The sequence below is a fragment of the Podarcis filfolensis genome, assembly GCF_964270895.1.
Source record: "Podarcis filfolensis genome assembly, chromosome: 6".
NCBI classification, from domain to species: Eukaryota; Metazoa; Chordata; class Lepidosauria; order Squamata; family Lacertidae; genus Podarcis; species Podarcis filfolensis.
This window is the reverse complement of record NC_139609.1, coordinates 35,549,007-35,573,392: the sequence shown is the minus strand read 5'-3', so window position 1 is coordinate 35,573,392 and position 24,386 is coordinate 35,549,007. Positions and strand designations below refer to the sequence as shown.

At 41.6% G+C, this 24,386-nt stretch overlaps 1 protein-coding gene across 2 annotated transcripts in view; it reads left to right on the top strand.

The window, feature by feature from the left end:
• The window catches only part of LOC310765661 (serine/threonine-protein kinase TNNI3K), a 162,000-nt gene that overhangs the window by 14,668 nt on the left and 122,946 nt on the right, over positions 1 to 24,386 (top strand). For both annotated transcript variants that reach the window (XM_083620943.1, XM_083620942.1), the window contains 2 exons: positions 17,273 to 17,371; positions 19,413 to 19,551. In XM_083620943.1, coding sequence (XP_083477069.1) covers positions 17,273 to 17,371; positions 19,413 to 19,551 — 238 coding nt within the window. The remainder of the gene's footprint in view (positions 1 to 17,272; positions 17,372 to 19,412; positions 19,552 to 24,386) is intronic.

Sequence of the window (24,386 nt, the reverse complement as noted above, 5' to 3'; positions counted from 1 at the left end):
TGGAGGCAGTGAGAGATTTTACTTTCTTGGGCTCCATGGTCACTGCAGATGGTGACAGCAGCCACGAAATTAAGAGACGCCTGCTTCTTGGGAGGAAAGCAATGACCAACCTAGACAGCATCTTAAAAAGTAGAGACATCACCTTGCCAACAAAGGTCCATATAGTAAAAGCTATGTTTTTCCCAGTAGTGATGTATGGAAGTGAGAGCTGGACCATAAAGAAGGCTGATCGCCGAAGAATCAATGCTTTTGAATTATGGTGCTGGAGGAGACTCTTGAGAGTCCCATGGACTGCAAGAAGATCAAACCTATCCATTCTTAAGGAAATCAGCCCTGAGTGCTCACTGGAAGGACAGATCGTGAAGCTGAGGCTCCAATACTTTGGCCACCTCATGAGAAGAGAAGACTCCCTGGAAAAGACCCTGATGTTGGGAAAGATGGAGGGCACAAGGAGAAGGGGACGACAGAGGACGAGATGGTTGGATAGTGTCTTCGAAGCTACAAACATGAGTCTGACCAAACTGCGGGAGGCAGTGGAAGACAGAAGTGCCTGGCGTGCTCTGGTCCATGGGGTCACGAAGAGTCGGACACGACTAAACGACTAAACAACAACAACAGCTGAGCTAGTATGGACATTAGGAGCTGCTCTGCTTCAGCTTCAGCTACCCTGTCTCCCACTGCCTGCTGCTCCAGACTCTCAATCCGCTGGTATGCTTCAAGGGAGGTCCAACCTTACCCAGGGCTCCCATCAAACCAGTAGCCAGCCCTGCACACTGTGTCGTTCCTACTGCTGTCTTAGATTCCAAGACTTAGAAAACAAGGGGAAAGGATTCAGTAAGGAGAACTATGGGCCAAAACTGTGGGGGTGGGCAGATCAAATTGGTGTTGTGTCTGGATTGTGGATGTGTCTGGATCTAATCCTACTTTGGGGTTGGGGAACCAGAGCTCCTCTCAATTAGGCGTTCCATCATCAACAACAACAATGAAATTTGTATACTGCCCTATACTCGCAGTTCTCAGGGTGGTTAGCACATTGAGCCTGCAGATCAGCAGTTAAAATACAAATAAGTACAAATATCTTATACTCAGCAATTGGGAGAGGACAGCTGGGTGAGCAAGAAAGTGGCTAGACATGTGTAAGAATCGGCTGAGTCCTGTGATTACTATGCGAATTCAAGGCACACTTCACCCTGCAGCCTTAGATATATGCATTACATTCTTCTGCAAACCTGAGCAGTGAAATTTAAGTCTTTAATCATAGACTCTGCTGTGGTAACGAAATGCCTAATTTGTTCCTAGGCCAGGCACAGTGCAGGTGCAGCAGAAAAGAGGCACGCTAAATAGAAATTGCACTGCCAGTGCCTGCAGGGCCCTGAATATCTTGAGCGAAATGTCCTCACAGCCCCACATGGTAACACAGATGGTAACAAAACAATTGGGTTCATTTCAGAACACCCATCTCTTCACTCCTTTTCAACTAGATCTAAAAACCTGGTCATAGCGAGAGAGGATAATGGTTTCTAGCAAAAGAACATTTTGCCTCAGCTGCACACACCATATTCCTGGTGTACAGCTGTCTCTTCAAGCGCTGCTGTGAAATTGCCACACTCCCTTTCTTGTCGTTCCAAGAACCTCTGCCCTTCATGTGAGGATACTGGATCTAGATGGATTTTTCTGGAAGGGGAAATCGGAAGCAGCTATAAAACTGCATGGCTGCATCATTATAAGATGGAGGCAGCAAATAATTATGCTGTAGGCAAAAGAAAAGAAAAGCCTCACAACACTGAATGCCTACTAGAATGTTCCGAAAGACCTTTGTGACCTGAGATCTCCTTTAGGAATCCTACCCTTCTCTTAAGGTTTCCTAAGTGGATTTCCTGTAAAGCCCTCAGGCTCAACATCTTTTAACTAAAATTTGCTTTTAGTCATGAACCTTTTATCCCCCCACATACCACTTAGACCTCGTTTCAGTCACTTCACACTCCAGCTCATTTCTTGTTGCCTTGGAAATGCTTTGTTTCAATCTATTTCATTAAAAAAAAAAATCCAAAAGTGTTTAATGCCATGAACAGAATTACTTTTATAATGAAGGGTTCACAGTTGTGCGTTTCTGATTATATTTACATCTACTTGTGTTCATAAATCTTTTGGCTAAATCGTTCAGAAAAAACTCAGAATTACTTGCATATACAAAAGTAATAAAACTTAAATAAATGGAACATGAAACCTGTTGAATGTGAATAAACCAAGTTTTTAAGATGATTAGCAGAATAAAAATGGCACATTGGAAATTTTAGTCAGTCGGCTAGGAAAGAAAAATCGACCAGGATTCTGGAGCTGGTGCAGATCTTGGGTCTAAATTGGGTCTGCTGGTCAGCAGCAGTGCTAGGTATGTGAATATCCTCAAAGACCTACTGGCAGGAGGAAGGAAGTTTGGATTGCATCTTTAATATGTTAACCAGGCTGTTGGGGAGAGAAGAGGGAAATGAGAAAGTGGAGGAAAATAGTGGCTTCAGGACTCTGAAGAGAAGCAGTCCACTCTGAGACATGATATTGCAGGTTCATAGATGAAGTTGTTCATAGATGAAGTTGAATTAAAAACTGCAGTGTAAATACTTGAGCAAAAGTTTAACTTGACTGTGGGCAGGCAAAAAAAATATTATGCTGTATGTAATTTCACCTTTGGGTTATGGATCAGAAAATGCTAGAATTGAATGTGTCTGACCTTTGCACAGCTAATGAGTCAAATACGAATAAACCCTTCCAAAATGAAGGGAACTAGCAATCATTATTTTTAAGTCCATTGCTAAAGGCAAAAATAATGAAGACCTGAAATAGTAAAACTAAAAATTGTGAAGTGATGTCAATTTGAGAAAATAGAATAAAAGGTACGAGAGTTAGACATACACACCCAAAACTCAAATAAGTGGATGGTGTTTTTCTGTGGTCTTCCAGTAAGCAACTCCTAATCAAGGGACAAATAAATTTGTGGCACCTGAAGATCATTGCTCAGGTCTATGATTGGGAGAATATTTTAACAGGCTAGATAGCTTTCAAAGGTTCATTTTTTCATGGAAGTTTATTGTCACATGAAGTTTTTCTTAGGGTGTTGGTTTTCATTTTTGAATGTTGCATTCCAAACCTCAGGAGGTACAATGGCCTTTGTTTTGCTTATTAAAAATATACATAATTTCCCATTTTAAACATTTTATTTCATATGTTCTGACTCTTAATATGTTTTAACAAATATAAGTGGCAATGCAACCAACTACCCTGGTATATTTCTTAATGTGTACAATGCCATCACTACACATGGTATCTTAGAGAGTTTTATGGGCAATATATGCAGAGTAGATATTTTCTCTGCAGCACAATATGGTCTATTTGTGTTACTTAGTTTGCAAGGTCACATGGCCTCTCCAATTATAAACCCTAGACTTGCTTCAAAATCTTTAACAGTAACCCATCAACCTCTCTAGCCAGCCAACCAACAAGAATCGGGTATTTTATAAGCAGGACAATATTTGCTTTGGGTTTTGTTTTTAAAAGCATGGAAATACAGTGAAAGAAAGAAAATCTGTGCATATATCTGAAGAGCTGCCTTTGCCAGTCTCACACAAGCAAGTACCTTGTCCCTGGCTTTTAAGGTTCTGCTGTTACATATATATATCCTCTTGCTGTATCACAATCTACAATAAATGTGATCTCTGGGAATTGGGGAATGAAGAACTTTATAGTCGGCTGTAAATCATTTTTATTGATGATGTGCAATATGCTATCTGTGTAGTATCTAGATGGAACTGGGTGAGTGTTAGCTATGTCAGGACCTGGATCTAAATTGCTGTCCAAGGCCACTCCAGATTGATCTGTTCCCTGATAATGATTAGAGCTGTGTCTAAGGAAGGAGCTGGACCTTTAAAGGGAAAAGTTATCATCACGGCTTTTATCTTCTTGTTAGGCCTATTGTTGCTATATTCGCAAATTCACCAGTCAAATTCACCACTGTTCAACTTAGTCTTGTTTGAGTTAGTGTTGCATTAGAGATGGTGTAGCCCATGTACTGTGTATTAATAAGGTTTGTTGCATATTGTCATCCCCTCCCCCTATTTTGAAAAAATACAGAGTCATGATATTGGGGGTGGGGATATTCTGGACAGAGAAATTGTAACATCCAAAGCCCTGTCATTGAGGATAAGGCTATATAAGTGACTACTAGCCACAATAATTATGTTCTGCCTCCACTGTTAGGGATGCGGGTGGCGCTGTGGGTTAAACCACAGAGCGTAGGACTTGCTGATCAGAAGGTCTGCAATTCGAATCCCCACGACGGGGTGAGCTCCCGTTGCTCGGTCCCTGCTCCTGCCAACCTAGCAGTTCGAAAGCACATCAAAGTACAAGTAGATAAATAGGCGGGAAGGTAAACGGCGTTTCCATGCGCTGCTCTGGTTCGCCAGAAGTGGCTTAGTCATGCTGGCCACATGACCCGGAAGCAGTACGCTGGCCCCCTCGGCCAATAAAGCAAGATGAGCGCCACAACCCCAGAGTCGGTCATGACTGGACCTAATGGTCAGGGGTCCCTTTACCTTTACCTTACCTCCACTGCTGGATGTAATTTGCCTTGGAATACCAATGGTTAGAAACCACAAGTGGGGAGAATACACAGGTTCTTCTTGCAGGGCTCATAGGCATGTGGTTGGCCACTGTGAGAACAGGATGCTGGAGTAGACGGGCCATTTGCTTTACCCATCGGGCCCTTCTTATGTCAGCAAGGTATGGCCTGACAGATGGCTTTTTCTTTTTCTTTATTTCATTCTCCCCCTTCCTTTCCCCCTATTTTTGCTGCTCATGGTGGAAGTTGGCCAGCTCCAGAGCCCTCATAGTTATAGGTTAGTGGTACATAGTTTGAGGGCACATTGGGGTAAATAAGAGGATTAGAATCCCACAGACCCACTGTCTCCCCAAACATGACCCAGAATGCACCATTTTAGCTTCCATTACTGGCAGAACAGCAAATAGCTGCAGAGCTTTCCATGGCCTCCCAGCAGGACCTCGGTCTAGTCCCTCAGTTGCATTCCTGACTAGTGCAGGATTTATCCCTGTCGTATTTTATTACAAGGAAGAAACAAATTCATGCCAGCATCACCAACAAACAAGGTTACACCATTACACGAATGTCCCTTATTGTTTTAGGTATTGTTCCATTGTTAACTTTTAAACCCTGATTGATGTTTACTTAGTGAAATTATCTTTGTGGAGGTAAAATGCCTTTGGAATCACAGTAGTCCCTTGAACTTCTGTTGGTAAAGTATTGTTGGGGTATCCCATTCATTTAAAATATTTGTTTTACCGTGACCCTCACACAATCCCAAATCCTGGCCTATTGTATTTTCATTTAACTTCAGTTAATTTCATAGGATTGCTTCATCCTCTTCATCATCGTGTATTCAGTGATGTGGTACCAGGGGATAAAATCATTCACTGTGTAAGAACCTTATGCTATCATAAATTCAGCAACAGCTGCAGCAGTGACATGTTGGCAGGCTTGGATGAAATAATGAGATGAAACCCATCCAGTTGCATAATTAATATGCTTAGTATTTATTCTTATATTTTATACTAAAACCCTGGCCCTACCAAACAGAATAACAACCTAGAACTAATTATTCTTTCCACATGCACTTCTTATTACAATGAGAAATCATGTCTGCATATCATTAAATATGTGTGTGTTGGTTGGAGTTTACATAATTCTTATCTGAAATTTATGCAATGACTCAGGATTAGGGTGAAGACAGACACAACATTTTAAGTGTGAGGGAGGTTCTTTGTGCATATATTTGTTATCCCGCAAATAATTGCCTCAAAATTCACGGCATTTGTTTTCAGGGCTACTAATGTATGTTCAAGGCTCATCCACCACTCCTATGTTATGGCTGTCTTTGGCCTTGGAACCTAGGAGGGGTGTGTCCTCATGATCACCACTATTAAGAGGTCTACGTAATATGGTATTTTTGATGTCCCAGGTTTGCCTTGGTTCTGTTTTCAGCAGAACCAATGTAGTTCAGCAGGGTCTTTTCAGCAGACCCTGAAAAGTCATTGCAAGACAGTACTTGACTATACCGCAAGGGATAAATCTTCATTGGGTTAGATGAACTATGTTGGGTTAGATTAGCATTTTCTCCCCTTACATACCATAGGAATGTTTTTTGTTTTGTTTATTTTTTTGTGTGTTGTATGATAACAGAAAACCTAATAGAGACATTATATAAAAAAGAAGAGACCATTAATAGATGACATCCCACATAAAACAACCCTTTTTTGGGGGGGGGGACACCCAGAATTACTATTTGGATAATGTGGCACAGTGGATTAACTTTGCATTGTCCCTTTTAAGGACAGTCCAGGATCCAGACTGCCTCTCCCCATTTCCCTTTGCAGTATAAGAATTACTGTTGCAGAGTGGTGTTTGGAAGCACTGCATAATAAACCCATTATGTTACCAAAACTGTATGAAGCCTGAATCAGTAAGTCAGCAATGTTCAACAGATGCCCAGTGCCAGTACTCAGGCAGGTTGGGCATTGGTTGAGGGGCTCAGAAGGACCTCTCACTTGCTCAGTCTAGGTGAACTGCCACTTACCATCTCCCTGCGGGGCACCTAGGCAGCTGTTTTAGTGGTGGGCAGGTAGTGGTATCACTTTTGAATGGGTGTGGAGCTTGGCTCCCATACATGACAGTCATCTGCCATCTCATTATACCCAAAATTCAGTGGCCTTAGAATAAATCTTTGGTGCCACCCCACCGTTCAACAGATTGTATTTTCTCACTGTAAAATGTGCAGAATTTGAGAATGCAGGCAAGAGTATATATGTGGAAATGGAGGAAGTAGTGCTGTAAAAACCAAATAAGGAAGCAAAACTGGAACATTTCCCAAGGTTTAGTTTCCACTAGGAAAATGCTTGGTGGAATACAACGTGAAAATCTTTAGCCTTTTTAGGATCTCGTAAGCTGTACAAAGTAGAGGTGATTTGTAGTTAAAACTTTTACAATGTTCTGTAAAAATGCTGCCACATAATAATGCATCCTTTTTTTTGCAGTGATAAAATCATTACTGTTATAGGCATTTAGAGAGTACAGCAGTGAATATCATGAAGCGTATACAAATACATGAACGATACATGCAGCATATAAAAGATATTGTGACCTCCAGGGAAAAGTGCCTGGCTTTACTGACTTATTCAATCACTGTCATGACTGTATCACCTCTAGCTAACTAAAAAACACCAAGGTCATCCAACTCACTTCAAGCAAAAGATCCTCTAGTTCTGTTGAGATTTCCCAGTAGTCATGATCCAGGCTGGTTAGATCTGGGTCAAAAGGCCTACAATGTGAAATCACCTCTACAGCTGCTGGATAGCTCAGCTGTTTTGAGCTTGGTGCTGATAATGCCAAGGTTGCAGGTTTGATCCAGCTGCATATTCCTGCATTGCAGCAGGTTGCACTAGCTTATCCTCAGGTTCCCTTCCAACTCTGATTCTGTGTATATCCAGCTTCAGCCTAAGGGCCAAGCAAGGCATTCTTCTAATATTTTTGGAACTGAAAGCCCACTGATGCTTTGCGCTCCCTACCATCAAATCCTGAAGCTGCCTTTGGACAAACATCACCGTAGAAGAGTTAAGAATCTCTCCATCTCTCAGCGACTGCTTATAGAGTATAGCTTCTTCCAAATTTCTGCCAATGACATGCCACGATTGTAAATCAATAAGTGTGATGTGTTTATTCACTGACTTGTGGCTATGATGAGTACTTTGCCATTTGAGAAAGCTCACATTCATTTCTACATAAAACAAGACCAGTAATTGTTTTCCCCTCAACCTTAAGCATTTAACTACTCTTCAGAATATTCCAGCATAACAATTGCCTCTTAGTGTAGACTGGATTTTGTTTGACAGTATGGGGATGCCTGCCCAAATATATCTAATTTCAAAAACAGAGTTAAGTGCAGCCTTTCATTGTCAACATCGTGGCAAATAATGAGTTGCCAACTGGAATTCAAGTAGGACAATAAGCATTATGGAACCTATGTGAAGAATCTACATCTGTCAGGCAGAAATATGAATTGCCTGAGCCAACTTTTTCCACCCCTTCCCCCTTCCAATTTGAGCCTTGGATGCATACAAAGCAATTTGACAAAGCGTTTGAAAAGATGCACCAAGGCAACTAAAATGGAAGGCAATATAAAAGAATTATGAAGCTTCAGGGAATGTATTGCTAACATTTGTGTATTTTAAAGCTTTTATATTTACATATTTGTGTATACAGCTATGCAGAGGCGGAGCTAGCTGCTCTGGCACTCAGAGTGGCACACATGCTGTGCACCCAGGGCTAGCCACCCACAGGGGTGCCACCCACAGCGAGCAGTGAGCGTCCCGGGGACACACACACACACACACACACACACACACATTTATGGATCTTTATATTTATGGATCTTTAAGAATAAGCATGCTCTGCTGTGTTCTATACCACTGAGTAGAAACGCATCCACAAAAACATCCATGTATTTAACTATACTGGGCACTTGACAATACTGAAGGCATGGCAGCAGAACCGGCTGAATTTTGAAGGCCTCAAGTATATAAGTAGTTCATATTCTTGTTTCTCCATGCCAGTGGACGTAATTGCACTTCTGAGGAAACTTACATGCAGGAAAAAACACTACTGAATTTGTGAACTGTCCATAAAACTGCAAGCTTTACTTGCAGGCTTCTCTCTTTTGACATTTACTGCCAATCCTATGTTTTGCAATGAGATCCATTCAGAATCTTCACAACTCATCACCATGATTTCACCTTTGCTAAAGCATAATTAGTGAAGAGGTGTGGGTTCTGCTAATAAATTTTGATTTCTGGATAACTAGACAGATTAATTTGCAACTCCCAGGTTCTGAATAGATCTTTCGATGTACAAGTTTGAGTTCTTTAATTTTTAATTGCAGATAGATTGCTTGAAGGGGGAAAAATTGACCCAATTATACATGATGTTTCATTAAAACTATAGCAAGATGAGCTCTAATTTACCTTTTCTGCTTTCAGGGCTTTTAATAAAAGCAATTAACTTGCATTATGTTCATTACATCCTACAGAGAGAAGACGTTATAGACTACAGACCTTATTTTGAAATTCTGGCCCTCTGGCCTTCCTACTGCCCTGCTTCAGTTTTGTTTTCCAAATCCCATTTAAGCTGACCTCCCAAAGAACAGAATCTGAAGCCTACAACTTAGTCAAGTTCAAAGACTCCTTACTCATATATTTTTTAAAAAATCACCACCATTTATGATCAGTACCTCGCTGTTGTGTAGTGGCAAAGAGGCTGATCTGTGAATCTAGGAGTCCCTGGTTTGAATCCTGCCCGTGCCCTGCCCTCAATAGCTGGCAAGTTGCTCTCTCTCAACCTCAGTCTCCACATCTGCAATATTAGAAAACACAAAAAGCATGGCCAGATTATTATGCTGCAGCTGGAGCAATTGCACCACTATCCATGCCTACAAGGGGCCCAAATCCTGAGCTTTCTTTCCTGAAAGAAATGTTTTAAAGAAAAATGTGTCATCAGATTTCTACGATATTTCTGTGAGATGAGCCAGTCTCGCTGGCCCTACCTTTCCCATACCCTCCAAGTGTCTCGATTTTCCAGAGACCGCCCCAAAATTACAGAAGCCATCCTGGTTTTTTATTTGATCCCTCAGTATCCCAGTTTTCCGTTTTCCTGCCCTCCATTTCTTTGCTCTGTGTATGTGTGTGTAAAAGATGGAGTCCTGCTTATACTGAAAATGTGTGCACCAAATGAAAAAAAAAATAGTGAGGCTGGTATATAGTTTTGAAGGAAAATGTAACCACTCCACTTTAAATTCTGTAATCACAAGGCTTCACTAGCCAGCCATTTTAAGTAAACATGTGGATTGTTTATTCCTATATTGTAAATGGAGTCTTACACTGCAAGACTTTACATGTCTACTCAGAAGTAAGTCTGTATTCCATGGAGCTTACTCCCAGGTAACATGGTAAAGAATGTGCAGTCTTACACTGCAATCCTAACAATTTTTTTCTCTCAGAACTAAGTCATACTGAGTTCAATAGGATTTATTCTCTGGTATGTTCCTGGTCATTCTCAGTTTCCATTATTATTATTATTATTATTATTATTATTATTATTATTATTATTATTATTTTATTATATCCCACCTTTTCCCCCAACAGAGACTCAATGCAGCTTACATTAGAGCTAAATTTTTATTTCATTCCATTTATCTGTTGAAGGTGTTGTACATGATCCCTTCCCTCACACATTTTTTTTCTTTACAAAAGCCCTGTGAAAGAGGTGAGGCTGAGCGGATGTAATTGGCTCAAGGTGACCAATGTTGATGTGCATATGACATATATGGACACAGGAGATCAAACACGGGAGAAGCTTCCTATGTAGAATAGAATGTCCCTATTTTCATCTAAGAACTATTGGGAGGGTATGCTTTCATTGTTTTTAGCCAATGAGTGAAGTCAGCATGGACAAATGAGTCCATGTCATGGATGAATGAGTTGTTTGGATGCCAAGCTATAGGAATCCCTGGGTTCATAAATAGCTAGTGTTTCTCCCTCACCTTTAGTGTACTTTTGTTTCCTACTTCTGCCTAATTTTCTAGCCTATGGACTCTTTCTAGCCTATTGTGTCTGACATCAGGTACTCCATATAAGTTGTTTTTTTTTGTTTTTTGTTTTTGTAAATGCTACTGCTCTGTGTAAGGGTGGATGTTGTCAGCATCGCCCTTGAGCCAGTGCCACCGACTGGACTCATCCACTTCAGCCCCGACTGGGCTAGGCGAGCTGGGTAGCACTTCCAGAGACCACCTTCTGCACAGGAACAGGTCAAAGTGCTGTGGACTCACAGCTTAGAGTTGTGAGCACCAGATTCACTTCCACAAGAAGACAGTCGTCGCACAGCAGAGTATAGCAGAGTATAGCAGAGCATATAAACGACTCAGAGAGCAGCTCTGCAGAATATCTTCTTTATTCTATCTACAACTATTATACAACTATATACAGAGCTTAATGAGGTCTAAGCATAAATGAATGCTGCACTACACTGAGTGTCTGCAGCTGCTCTTAGCAGCAACCTTATCTCTACACACAATCTCTAACACTCAGTCTCTCTCTCTCCGACACACTGACTAACTGACTGACTGACTGATTGATGTGGTGCTGGAGCAGAATAAGTAGAGAGCAGAACACGCCTCCTCCTCACTGGAGAATCAGCAGGAGATTCTTGGATATGGGAGGGGTGAAATCTCCTCAGATGTTGGAGAAGCCATGGCAAATGTAAAATGTGCCACGGGGCATATCTCTTGCTGTGCAGAAGCTGCAGTCCAGTAACTTATTTCCAATTTGAAAAAGGACAAAAAGCCTGAAAAAGATTATGGGATATAATTCCCAGTGAGCATATGTAACTCTTTCCATCATTGCACTAAATGTGCTCCATTTGTGCAAGGATTATTTTAATTCCAGTTTGTAAAATACATGTTGTTATTCCTTTTGGTGATAGACAAATTACTACAAAGCCCATTTCTGATGGAAGGACGCATTTTGTCCGTCTCATTTGATTTAGTTGATAAGTTTGATTCGAATACTTACACATTCAAAATGTGAGCTTTGCCATTACTTCCCCCTCCCCCTTATAAATTTGAAACTGCTGGTCTTTCGAGAATTATTCTGACTATGTTAAACAGCTTATTTTGCAGAAGATCACATTAATATATATGGGACTGCTAACATTTTCCCTCCCATGAGAAGGATCTAAATGGTTTTGGTAATGCCTGCCTTAATTGAAATAAAGAGATATTAAATAAGAAGTTCCTATGCTAGTTTGTTAGAAATGTAGTTGAGTTCTCCAGCAGTGCAGTCTTTGTGGTTGTTTGTGATGGGAGCACTTTACATGGAATGTGTATTACTTGTACATGTAGTTCAAAATGTGAGCCATGCCTGCTGCTTTTGAGAAGTGTGATGAGCCCTTGCACAATCTGCTTAGTGTGGTCCTGAACTTCCACCCTCATATCTGACCCTGGCCACCACTGGATACCTCCATGTCACGTATACAGATCTCTAGGTATTCTAGCTGCAGAACCAGGTGTGTTCATTTCTTCTCCATCAAAACAGAACTTCTGCCCTGTTGCTTGCTAAGCTTCAGCACTATTCATTGTTATGTACTACTGCAGTAGCCGTCTCAAAAGGGGTCAGATGACTGAAGGGCCCAATAGGATTTCTAGTATTATAAAGCTTTTGGCTGTTTGTTTCTTAGCCTGATCAAATCATTCTCCTGTCTGCTTCCCAGCGTAATGACCTAGCTTGTTGGTATCCATATTGTTAACCCTGGCAATTGCTTTAGAAAGCATCAACCAGGCAAAAAACAACAACAATGAATCAATGTAATTTCTGAATAGGCAAACCAGCTTTGCACTATCCATTCCCCCTTGCACTCCAAGTCTAGGAGGTGGTCTTGGCACAGTTCTTTAAATCACTTTAGCAATCAGTGCTATGAAGTTGATGCTCTTCAATCTCTCTGGCATTCTGATTCAGTTGCACTAGTCTTGGGCATAAATATTTCATCTTCCCTGCAATTTGACGTTAGATGTGCTTACATTAGAGAATGTGGTTTGTTGGTTCATCTCTTAATACACAGACCTAAGCCTGGATTTCACCAGAAGAAAAGTGCAAATTTGCAGAATGTAAGTGGGAATAGGAAACAGGCGACAGGCACAACTCTACCAGCTGTCTTCTTAAAAATACATGTTCACAAGACATCTGTGCCTGAATATTATTTTTCAGCCCATAGATGGCAATACATGGGAAGCTGGCACTGCAGTATTTGTCTGTAGGTTTAGTATAATGGGCTTGTAGAGGCAGAGGCATAGCTAGCCGCTCGGGTGCCTGGTGCGGGGGCGTGTCCTGCAGCCTGGGGGCTGGGTGATCCGTGTCCATGGGGGCAGGGCGAGCTGCCCATGGGGGCGGGGTGAATAGGGCAGCTGAGGGAGAGGCAGTAGGCAGACGCAAGTCCCACGCTGCCATTTCAGGCAGTGCAGAAACTGCAGGTGCCTAAGCCACGACGTCACTCCCAAAAAGTTTCATGAGACCATTTTTTAAATAAAAAACCCCTCATTTTGTCACACCCCCCAGTGATGACACTTGGGGCACACCGCACCCCCCCCCCCCGCACCCCTTCCTCCACCACTGTGTAGAGGCTATTGAATGGTTTAGTGCATGGGTAGGCAAACTAAGGCCAGGGGGCCGGATCTGGCCCAATCGCCTTCTAAATCCGGCCCGCAGATGGTCCGGAAATCAGCGTGTTTTTACATGAGTAGAATGTGTCCTTTTACTTAAAATGCATCTCTGGGTTATTTGTGGGGCATAGGAATTTGTTCATTCCCTTCCCCCAAAATATAGTCCGGCCCCCTACAAGGCCTGAGGGACAGTGGACCGGCCCCCTGCTGAAAAAGTTTGCTGACCCCTGGTGGACTATCAATAATAACTTCCACATGCAACTCAGTTATTCATGAGAATGATGTGAAATGTTTATAATAATGTTGAAATCAAGGTATCTGAAAGATATGCAGTTCAACTATGTGCTGATATTTGCTAAAAAAAAAATAAAAAAATCTTGTGGTAAAGACAAATTCCATAACAAAATTGCTTCAGATGCCAATGATAATGGACCGGAAGAGCATTCTTCAATATATTTTTCAGTATTTAGCACACCCTCCAACATTACTCTGATGAAAATAGAGTCCCATTCCACCACCATCACCATTTTATTATTTATACCCCATCCATATGACTGGGTTGCCCCAGCCAATCTGGGTGGCTTCCAATTTATATAAAAACATAAAGCATTAAACATTAAGAAACTTCCCTGTACAGGGCTGCCTTCATATGTCTTCTAAAAGTTGTATAGTTACTTATCTCCTTTGCTCAGGGGTCGCATAACTCCATACCCTCCAACATTTCTGATGAAAAGGACATCCTAAGGAAAAGCGGGACATTCCGGGATCAAATCAGAAACAGGAAGGGTTCTGTAAATCCGGGACTGTATAGTGGTACCTCAAGTTACAAACGCCTTAGGTTACAAACGCTTCAGGTTACAAACTCTGCTAACCTGGAAGAGTTACATCGAGTTGAGAACTTTGCCCCAGGATGGGAACGGAAATCGTGTGCTGGCGGCGCAGCGGTAGCAAGAGGCCCCATTAGCGAAAGCACGCCTCTAGTTAAGAATAGTTTCGGGTTAAGAACGGACCTCCAGAACAAATTAAGTTTGTAACTAGAGGTACCACTGTACCTGGAAAATAGGGACACTTCAAGGGTCTGGATCTTTCGATAGTGAAATTATCCTTAGCACAATTGTATTTATTTAAAGCACTTCCCTTGAGATCTGCTAATCACATATACACAGACCATTTCTTAATTGCATGTCTATGCCTTCCTCTACCCAAGAAGACAGATTACATGTAACATTTCATCAGACTTTGTTCTGCGGAAAATAATTCCATTCACTATATCTCTTATTTGTGAGGTAGCCAGTTTCACAACAGTTTAATTGTCCCTTTGTCTTATTTGATGGCTATCTCAGTATGAAATTCTTCTAGAGCTTCAAGGAGTTAACAAATCTTGCCAGTTTTTGAGCAAATCATATCTAGAGGACATGACTGATTGTATCAGTATCTAGTAAATTGGAAAGAATTAGGCCAGTGCTCAGACTTCATTGTGTTTGGGGTTGAATGACTTAATTAAAAAAAAAAAGTTCAGAAAAGCATCTAAGAGATTCCTGAGATGTGTTAACCCAGCAATATAGAGTGGCTTTTGCTCATATGTATGGCTTAATTGTCGAAGCTGTCTTTCTCATTTTAATTTCACCTGCTAGAAAGTCAATAATAATTGATTAAATTTTGTTAGACGAATTCTTATCTGTTACCCTTGCCTGTGAGAGAAAATCCTTAGTTTATCTTAGGCGGCATTTGTTGACACACACTGTAACCCTTAAATAAGCCTTAACTGATGATCTCTTGTGGAAGTGGACATAATTTGCTTCAAAGGCTTTTGATCTCGCCCTCCACGAAGAAGTATTAACAAAACCACCAATGAGGAAGGAGCAAAGGCCATATTTATAATAAGAGAAATTTGTTAGGTGAAAGGAAACTGGATTGTATTGAAAGCCTGGTTTCCGGGGACCCAATTAACATAGAAACTGCATTCTGGGCTCTTTTTGAGAACGGCTGTTTGTGTATGTTAAACTGGATAGCAGGGAAACTGGCTTGAAGCACCTGTCTGGTAAAATATAAACAAGTAATTGGAATGGTAACATGAGGGAACCAGGTCTTATGGTGGGGATGACATAGCCGAAGGTTAGCATTTTAAAGTCTCATTGGTTTCAGCGGGATGAATAAAAGTGCCTGTAAAATGCTTAACTTTGGCTAGATCAGGGCGGTCCAACCACTCGGACCAAGTGGGCCGCAGGAGTACTTTGACACAGAACCCAGGAGCCACACACTGAATTAAATGTCCATATCATAAATTAAATGTTTGCAATATAGTTAATATTATACACACATACACCCCACACACGTACGTAATATATTTATTTATCAAACAGATCAGAGCCATTCTTTCTTTTATATATATAAAAAGTGACCAAAAAGATCCAAAAACAAGGAAGCTGCCGAGTGTGAGGGGAATTGCTGGGTGCAGGCAGGACTTTGGGCAGGAAAGCAAGGGAATTATTAGTGGCGCTTGGTGGGGTGGGAGAGAGGGAAGAGACAGGAAAAGGGCGTGCTAACAAACAGCCTGCTGCTGCTGCTGGACAGATTAGAGAAGTCCCACTCTGCTTTTTTTCCTCCCCCCCCCCCACTTTCTCTCCTCCTTTGGCACTTCCAGCACCACCATTGCCACCAATAGATGCAACACACACACACACACCCCTGTGCATGCACACTCACTCTCCCTAGGCTGTTAGGAATCCTCTCCTAATGCTGACTTGGCTGGAGAAACCGCCTATTTCTTCTCTTCTTTTTTTCCTCCCCCATCCACCTTTCTCTCTCCTCATCCCACTCTGAGGAGGATTCTCAACCACAGTTGGGATGGGCAGCCTTCAGTGGTTGCAAGCAAACCAGGGCAAGGTTTTCATGGTGTTAGTTCCCTGCAGCTTTGGTACTCAGCAAGGGCCGCCCAGAAAAAGGCCTTGAGGGCTGCATACAGCCCACAATCTGCGCCTTGGACCACCCTGAGCTAGGTCATGCCATCTATCACTATTCTTTAGAGTTATTTAAATTTATTTTAAGATTGGAAGAGCAGTCTAAGGTAGGAGCTGATAACCTCTGAAGATGGTGAATTAGAGAAATATAGTTTTTTGGAAAAATCTTTGCTAATGGGGGGGTAGCATTTAATAAAGCACCTTGAGATGATCGAATATAATGAATTAGTGCCATTGGATCAGCCACCTGCTTTGGCTGTAGAATTTCATAAGTTTCTGCAGCCCAAGCTTTCAATGTTCTATATACAATCCACTGAACACTCCCAGTTGATTTGACAATTGTATAGGAGTACTGCTTTTGGCATTAGCACTTGGTGGATATAAAAAGCTCTTCGGCTTTCAAAGAAAGTAGTACATTCATTTTTTTAATAAATATTTCAGAGCAGTCTCATTGACACTTCAATTTTGATCATTGCTTAGCAAGCAAATGATGCATAGTTTAGAGCTGTTTTGATTGAACAATCGACCTTCTCACTGAATATGAGTGTTATGTTGGAAAGAAACGTCCTTGTATGATTTATTTAAATGGAAGGCTCCTCATCTTCCAAAACATAGAGAAGCTTTTGTGTTTGGAAGGAATTGTGTTTTGCAAATTAGCTGTGTGCACTTTTAATTAAAATATATATTATGTACTTGTTACAAGAATGTGTTTGCTCCTGTTTGTGCTTGAACTTTGAAGTGGGGGGGGGAGGTTTGTACCTATCCTTTGTCAATCAATTCAGAGATCCTGCTTTCACAATTTAGTTCTTTTGTCAGGAAATATACTTCCAGATGCATTTCTGGGGCAACGCAGTTGACATGCAACATTCACTCAACGTCCCATTGCAATGTATTTGAAATGTAGCTGTAACACGGCAGAGCAAGTTTGTACAAAGTGACTTTGTTGCCACACTTCTAATAGGGATATTTCATTTCCCTCCTCCCTTCTAGGCTGTTGATATTCTTCTGCAACATGGGGCATACGTCAACGTGCAAGATGCAGTTTTTTTCTCCCCTTTACATATTGCAGCACACTATGGTCATGAACAGGTATGGAAAAGCTGGCAATGTGTGGTCTCAGATGGAGAACTTTATGTGCAATGTATAAGACGCCCTGCTACATGGTGAGGAGAGACAGAAGCAAGCTCAGGCTTTGTCCACACATGCATAAAAGCTATAGAAATAGCGAAGTAGTTCACACATTCACACATGGTGATGGCCTATGCGAATGAAGCAATTCAAAGGAATGATCAAATACAGAGCCTTTGCGTCACGCAATGTCAGCTTTTTAAAAAAGCTCTTTTCAATGGAGACTGTTCACTGATTCAACTGCAAGTCATCAGGTTTTGAGTAATCAAACAATGGGGGAGAGAGAGAGAGAGGACAAGGGATATATATGAATGTGTGAACAGGCTACATATCAGTTGCCAGTAGTCTCAAGCCAGGTTTAGATTACCCATGAGTGTGCAGAATTTGATAACACACAATTCAACTCACAACTGATACTTGAAAGCTGTCACAGGAAACATTGTGTTTGGGATGCTATAAAATGAAACAAGCAGTCTGTCCATAGAATTTAATCTGTAATGGCTGCTTCATCCACCATCATTTCATGTTATGTTCATCAAATGGTGAACATGTATGAACTCACCCTCACTTTGCTATTCTCACATCTTCCAGAGAGAGATCCCCCCCCCAGCTCATTATCAGCATACCAGTGATCGGAACAACATATGCTGAAGTGATAAAGCTCATTTTCCACACAGCTGCAACACTGGTTTGCATCAAATACATATCACTTGTGCAAAGGAGAGTTATATGAGTCCGTTTATGTTTTGAAAAAGACATGCTAAACCATTGCAGAATGTTACCAGGTTTAACAGTACCTTTGGTTGACATCAAACTAAGTTGTACTCAGAGAAAACCCGTTGTAATTGATCAACCTAAGTCAGTCATATCTATTGATTTCAGTGAGTCTGCTGAGTAGAATTAATACTGGAGGCAACACATTATATCAGTGCTGGTTTGGGTTTATGTATGCATGTACTGAAGACTTCCTCAGAGTTGTTGTTTTTTTTGTTTTTTTGCAGTGTTATTAGGGGATCCTGGGGCCCAACTCTTGGATATTGTCCTAAGTGCTCCAGACAAGCAAGGGTTCATGACCCCCAAATCTTTTGAGGCAAAGCAATGAATTTTGAGGTGCTCCCCTGAAGTTGCATTCTGTTCCTTTTGTGGTTCTTAAAATACTGTTGCCTCAGTGGACTGTTTAGATTATCTCATCCGAAGACAGCATGTGGCCCTTGGCTTAATTTCCTGGGATGGCTGCTTGACTGCCTGTGCTCCCCTATGTACCAAAATAAGGGTTAGGTGGAGACAGATTCCTGTTGAGGTCTGAGTTTTAGTCTAAGCCGGAAGATGCTGACCCCAGGTGGGATATATTTGCCATTTCATTATACTACTTAGATGAAGGTGGAGAATGGTTTCCAAAAATGATTTGGAGAGTGTGTCCAATGAAACAGATAGGTGAAAATATTATAATAATGCATTCAGTAATGGTATGTACAAGTGTGTGTGTGTGTGTGTGTGTGTGTGTGTGTGTGTGTATTCATCCTCTTATCCCTCCATGTGAAAGGCTGAAAAGCTGGTTTATTTTGGTATGTTGCTTTTCAACAAATAGTCACAGTTTTGTAAAAATTATGCTAAAATGCATATGGTGCTTTTGTGATAAGGGTTTCAGCTTTTGAGGGGGGAGGAGGCCTATAGCCTGGACGTATCTAATTCATGGGCATTTTACTTTATTTTGTTACTTGGGTCAGTTAAATTAATAGGCTTGTAGCTGTTTCCATCCTCTTACCATCTGCAGCATTTCTGAAACAGAACTGCAACTGATGCTGTAAAGCAAGTATTCTATCAACATACAATTTAATTATAAATACAGGCCTTATTCTCATGATGATGGATAAATATAACATGTTCTGGATGTTACACAAATCACAATTCTCAAAAGTTCAGGTATACAGCCTATATATATTGTCCTGTGATTTCATGAAAAACACTAACATTGCTTACAATTTTAATTGCATGTTGATAGGTAACCCGACTCCTGCTGAAATTTGGTGCTGATGTGAACGTCAGTGGAGAAGTTGGAGACAGGCCCCTTCATTTGGCTTCAGCGAAAGGATTTCTCAACATTGCAAAACTTCTGTTAGAGGAGGGCACCAAGGCTGATGGTAAGTTGTCAGAAACATAACATTGAGGTTCTGTTTTAGAGTCCTGCAACCAGCAGGAGCCAGTGAGTGGGGGTATCATGGCACACCTGGTCTTTTGGCAAAGCATCATTGCTGCTTACTGGACAGGAAAGGAAGAGAGCTGGGGAGTCAGCACTTCACAGGTGCATTGGTAGAACCAATCTGGTCCTTCTGCTGGTTCACCCCTGTAGACTTCTCTACTACCTCACCCATCTCTCTGTTGGTCAGTGGCATGACCCTTTCCTCTCCCACCTTACCTGCCAGCCCATAATTTAAATTGTTATTTCAAACCAGTTTGTGAACTTCAGGGTTTCTGACCTCTCAAACCTCTTGGTTTATATTCTCTCTTCCTTTCTCCCTCATTTCCTGAAGGGTATCAACAGTCAGTGGAATGTCCAATGACATATTTTCCATACCAAATGTTCTTGATCTTATTAACAATTCAGTTTCATCATATCTCCCATCTCCACCTTTAGACATTCATAGCATTAGCTCTTCTCAAAACACATTCCGTTCCCATGGAGGAAGTATGATGTGGGAAAATTACTTTTGATTTGAAGGCAACACTTTCACCAAGAAAACAGATAATTAAAAATAAAGAAAATGAAAATTCTTAGCACTCTGAACTCTCTTGATCATTTAAAACTTCCTTGGCTCAAACAACTAGAGCATGCTTATTGTTCTGCCTTCAGCCTTTTAACGATCAACTCTTCTTAAAGCCAGAAAGTAGCTTGCACACCAGATGTGAATTTCTACCAGCAGACAGAGAAACCTCTCAGTCACAAATTACAACTGTCTCAGAGAATTAAGAGACAGAGGCTTTTGCAGACTTCATGCCCGCCAGCTCTCTTACTTGGCTTTTTGGCAAGATGTTGATTCCTCCGCTCATAATTCAGTTACCCCCCCCCCACCCGAGTTCCCAGGAGCTGAAAACTTCTCAGTCTTCTGGTGCTTTTTCAGAGCACTGGAGGTTAATCCCCTGTTCACTCTTATCGCCAGAGTGAATTCAGTAAGCAAGATTTATGCTTGGCTACCATCAATCACCACACAATTATCTCCATCGGCAACCTGCCAACAAAAAAGTGTTCAGTCCGCCATGTTCCTCCCTTGGAAGTCCCACTTTTGATGAAAGATTTGAAGCAAGAAACACAGGTGCCACTCAACAGGTGGTCTGGGAGGTAATTCCAGGCAACACGAAATAACTAGTAGAATGATTTAAGGGAACAGAATACTTTGGGGCAGATTCCTATGTCTACTGTTCTCCTATCAGAAGGGGTGTTGTGCCATTAACAGCCGTATACCTGGTCAACATTCATCCAATGTAACGTTCCCTAGAAAGGGGGTGTAGTGATGGTAAACTTTGACTTATCGATTGCCTGCCTGTCACTGAAGCAGTTTGAAGGCATAGGGATTGTGCTGGGGGGGGGGGGAGGCAACTCTGCTGTCAACCACCTTGCCCACTAACGATTTTGGCCACTCCTGAGATGACCAGCCTGCAGCTCCATCCCCCCTCTTGCTTAGTAAATTCTGGACCAATACAAAATGCATTGGTCCATATGACACTTACTTTTTTGGGAGGGGACGGACATTTTATCTGTTTTTTCATACATAGCCTAGAAGCATTGGCCTCATTCCTCACATTGGTTGTTTCCACAGGTAATCACCCTGCTAGTGTCAGAGTGCAATGGAAATTGGTCTACACAAACACACAACACACTCTACTCAACAGTGCCTGCCAGTGTAAATTTAACATATTCTCTGTGAGTCATGACAGTGTTACATACCTCCTACTCCCTCATAAAAAAGTGTAGAAGCAGCATGACTCAGATTTGTAAGTAATTCTCTCTCTTTTTCCCCACCGAGAGCCCTTGATATTTACAGCTTGATGTGTGTGCACCGAACCAATCTAATTATAATACTGGGGGCTGGGGAAAAGAAGTGGTATGTGCACCTACCATACAAAGCAGAAAAGGACTTGTTATCAGCAAGTTAATTTATTCTTAAAGAAGAGGAAATCAGGACACCGCTACAGATGATTTATTTTAAAATCTGTATCTTCTTGGGAAAGGGAGAGAGCAGCAGAGAACCTGGAAGCCGAAAATGTCTTAGCCTCAAAGTGGCACATTTTGAAACTTCAAATCTCCATGGCAACTGAGGATAGAGTTGCAAGCATTAAAGAAGGAAAAAAAAAATTCATTATTTACAATTAGCTCAAGCTGTTTTGAAAGCGTCCTCTGAAATGCAACCACATGTTGCCTCTCTGTACTTTTGACCTATCCGGTATAGCATGTTTTGACTGGTCAGCCATTTAGAGCCAGACTTCAGGTCACGGAAGCCAAGGGAGAGGACTGGTGGCTGTTGAGGCAGAACAAAAAGGTCAAAATGCTGTCAAATGTGGCTAAACATTTGCACAATGAAAGGTAGTGTCAAGGTTTTCCCTTCTTTCTTCCACTTGAAATGGAGTCAAGAAGGAGACTGTCACAAGCTTCTTTGTCACTGCAAGGTCTTGCAAGTTATGAAGAGGGGGAAAAACCTGCTTCTTTCAACAGTGGCTCAAAGGTTTATTTCTGCCATGGATGGATTCTGTCCCCCAATGTGGAGGGTGTTCTTTGGGGGAACATTGCTCTGTGATAAGGGCAGGTCTGCAACCTCTACTCTATGGCTGTGTATACATACCATACATTCAAAACACATGACTTTCCCCAAAGTATTCTGGGAAATGTATTTCCCCAAAGTATTCTGGGAAATGTATTTCCCCAAAGTATTCTGGGAAATGTATTTTACTCCCCACAGAGTGACAATACAGAGTGACAAACAAAAGTTCTTGTGTGCTAGAAATGTAGGCCTAGTCAACTGCCTCTGCACACTGAATCATTTATAGCATCCATTCCTTTGCATGTCAACGTCAATGCAAAGCATCTGGGTGTGTGAAGTCACTATTCAACTGCATTTTCCAAACCCATCTGCAGCAGTTAGACCAAGTACAGTTGTGTTTATTAGTAAACCACAGACATATAGACGTCAGGTGGTTCTTCACTTGCAGAGGCTCTGTGGGTAAGATTTGGATGCTCAGATATGGATATTAAATGGCCAGACTAATTCTCCAGATGGGGAATGACTGAACCCCGCTCCCTGGGGCTAAAAAATTCTCTTTTCAAAAATAATACCGCATATGGGCAGAGATCAGTTTATTTCCAGCATGTGTCATTTGCACAATATGTTCACTTATAAATCCATTCAATCTCATTAATTTATGGGTGGAGGGCTATAAAAGAAATCAGAACAAAAATCCAGAAGTCTTAATTATTTTAAAAATATGTGCAGCAAACGTCTCATATCTGACATGGTGGTGCAAATTTAGTTTTCCTGTGATGGTCAGAAGGAACAGTCACCTTATTCATTTCCATCTATGACACATTTGACTGCTCTTATTTGCCAAAACCAGCTGTCTCTTGTAACCCCACATGTTGTAAGTGGAGTGCACTATAATGTCACTGTTTAGCTCAATACTGGATTTTGTAAAATCCATTATACAACAGCAGGCTGTCTTATTCATACACAATAGGAACTCTCTCAAGTTAAGGTCAGATGCTGCCAGCACTGTTTCATGTTTAAAATCTTTACTGTGTGGGGAGTCCAATAGTAAATTGGAATATTTCTTGAAAGATTCTTATCCTCTTTTTTCTTTCTTTCTTTCTGTGTTTCCTTGGGCATGTCACAGACTTCAATTCGGACATTGCTTGCCCGAAGTAGTTCCATGCTCAGGGTCATATTAGGTCTCATATCAGTGTCAGAGACAAAGAGCAAGTGAGTCAAACAGTCTTTACCTGCTACATTCTCCCTCTCACCCTGGGGCTATCCACAAGAACTGGTGTGAGTTACAGAGCTGGAGAAGAGGATCTTTGGGAATGCTTCCAATGTTTTTATAAGCCGTCTCACATTTTACTGAGAAAATGTGTGTTTCAGAATGAGCCTTGAGCTCATTTGAGGCCCCCCTCCCAACCCACCTTCTCTGTAAACCCTGTATGGCATATATCAGATATGTCCCCCACTCCTCCAATCCCTCATCCACCCATTTTTAGGGCTGGCAGATTGTGCATACGGATCACTTGTGATCTACAGGTAATGGGTGGGGGAATATCAATGTATGGCCCCAAGGTTTGTTCCTGTACATCATTAGGTGTAGTGTGCATCTGCTTCAAACACAGTGACAGTATGGTGGTTAGGCATTGGGTAAGCCTTTGTATGAAGGGGAGGTTGTAGTCTTCGCCTGCCCCTCCTCAGTAAGGGTATCCTGTTAAAGGGATCCAAGGTGTGAATCCTGTCTGAAGCCTGGCCATTGGCTAGGACCATGTCACAGCCCCTATGGAGACCCCCCTCAGGGTGCCCCTATTTGATGTAAGTCATAGGGCACCCCCTATTGGTGGTTTACCCAAGAAGATGCCTGCTTCTTGGGAGAGAAGCTATGATAAATCTAGACAGCATCTCAAAAAGCAGAGACATTACCTTGTCGACAAAGATATGTATAGCTGAAGCTATGGTTTTCCCAGTAGTGATGTATGGAAGTGAGAGCTGGACCACAAAGAAGGATGATCGCTGGAGAATTGATGATTTTGAATTGTGGTGCTGGAGGAGACTCTTGAGAGTCCCATGGACTGCAAAAAGATCAAACCTATCCATTCTGAAGGAAATCAACCCTGAGTGCTCACAGGAAGGACAGATCCTGAAGCTGAGGCACCAATACTTTGGCCACCTCATGAGAAGAGAAGACTCTGGAAAAAACTCTGATGTTGGGTAAGATTGAGGGCACAAGGAGA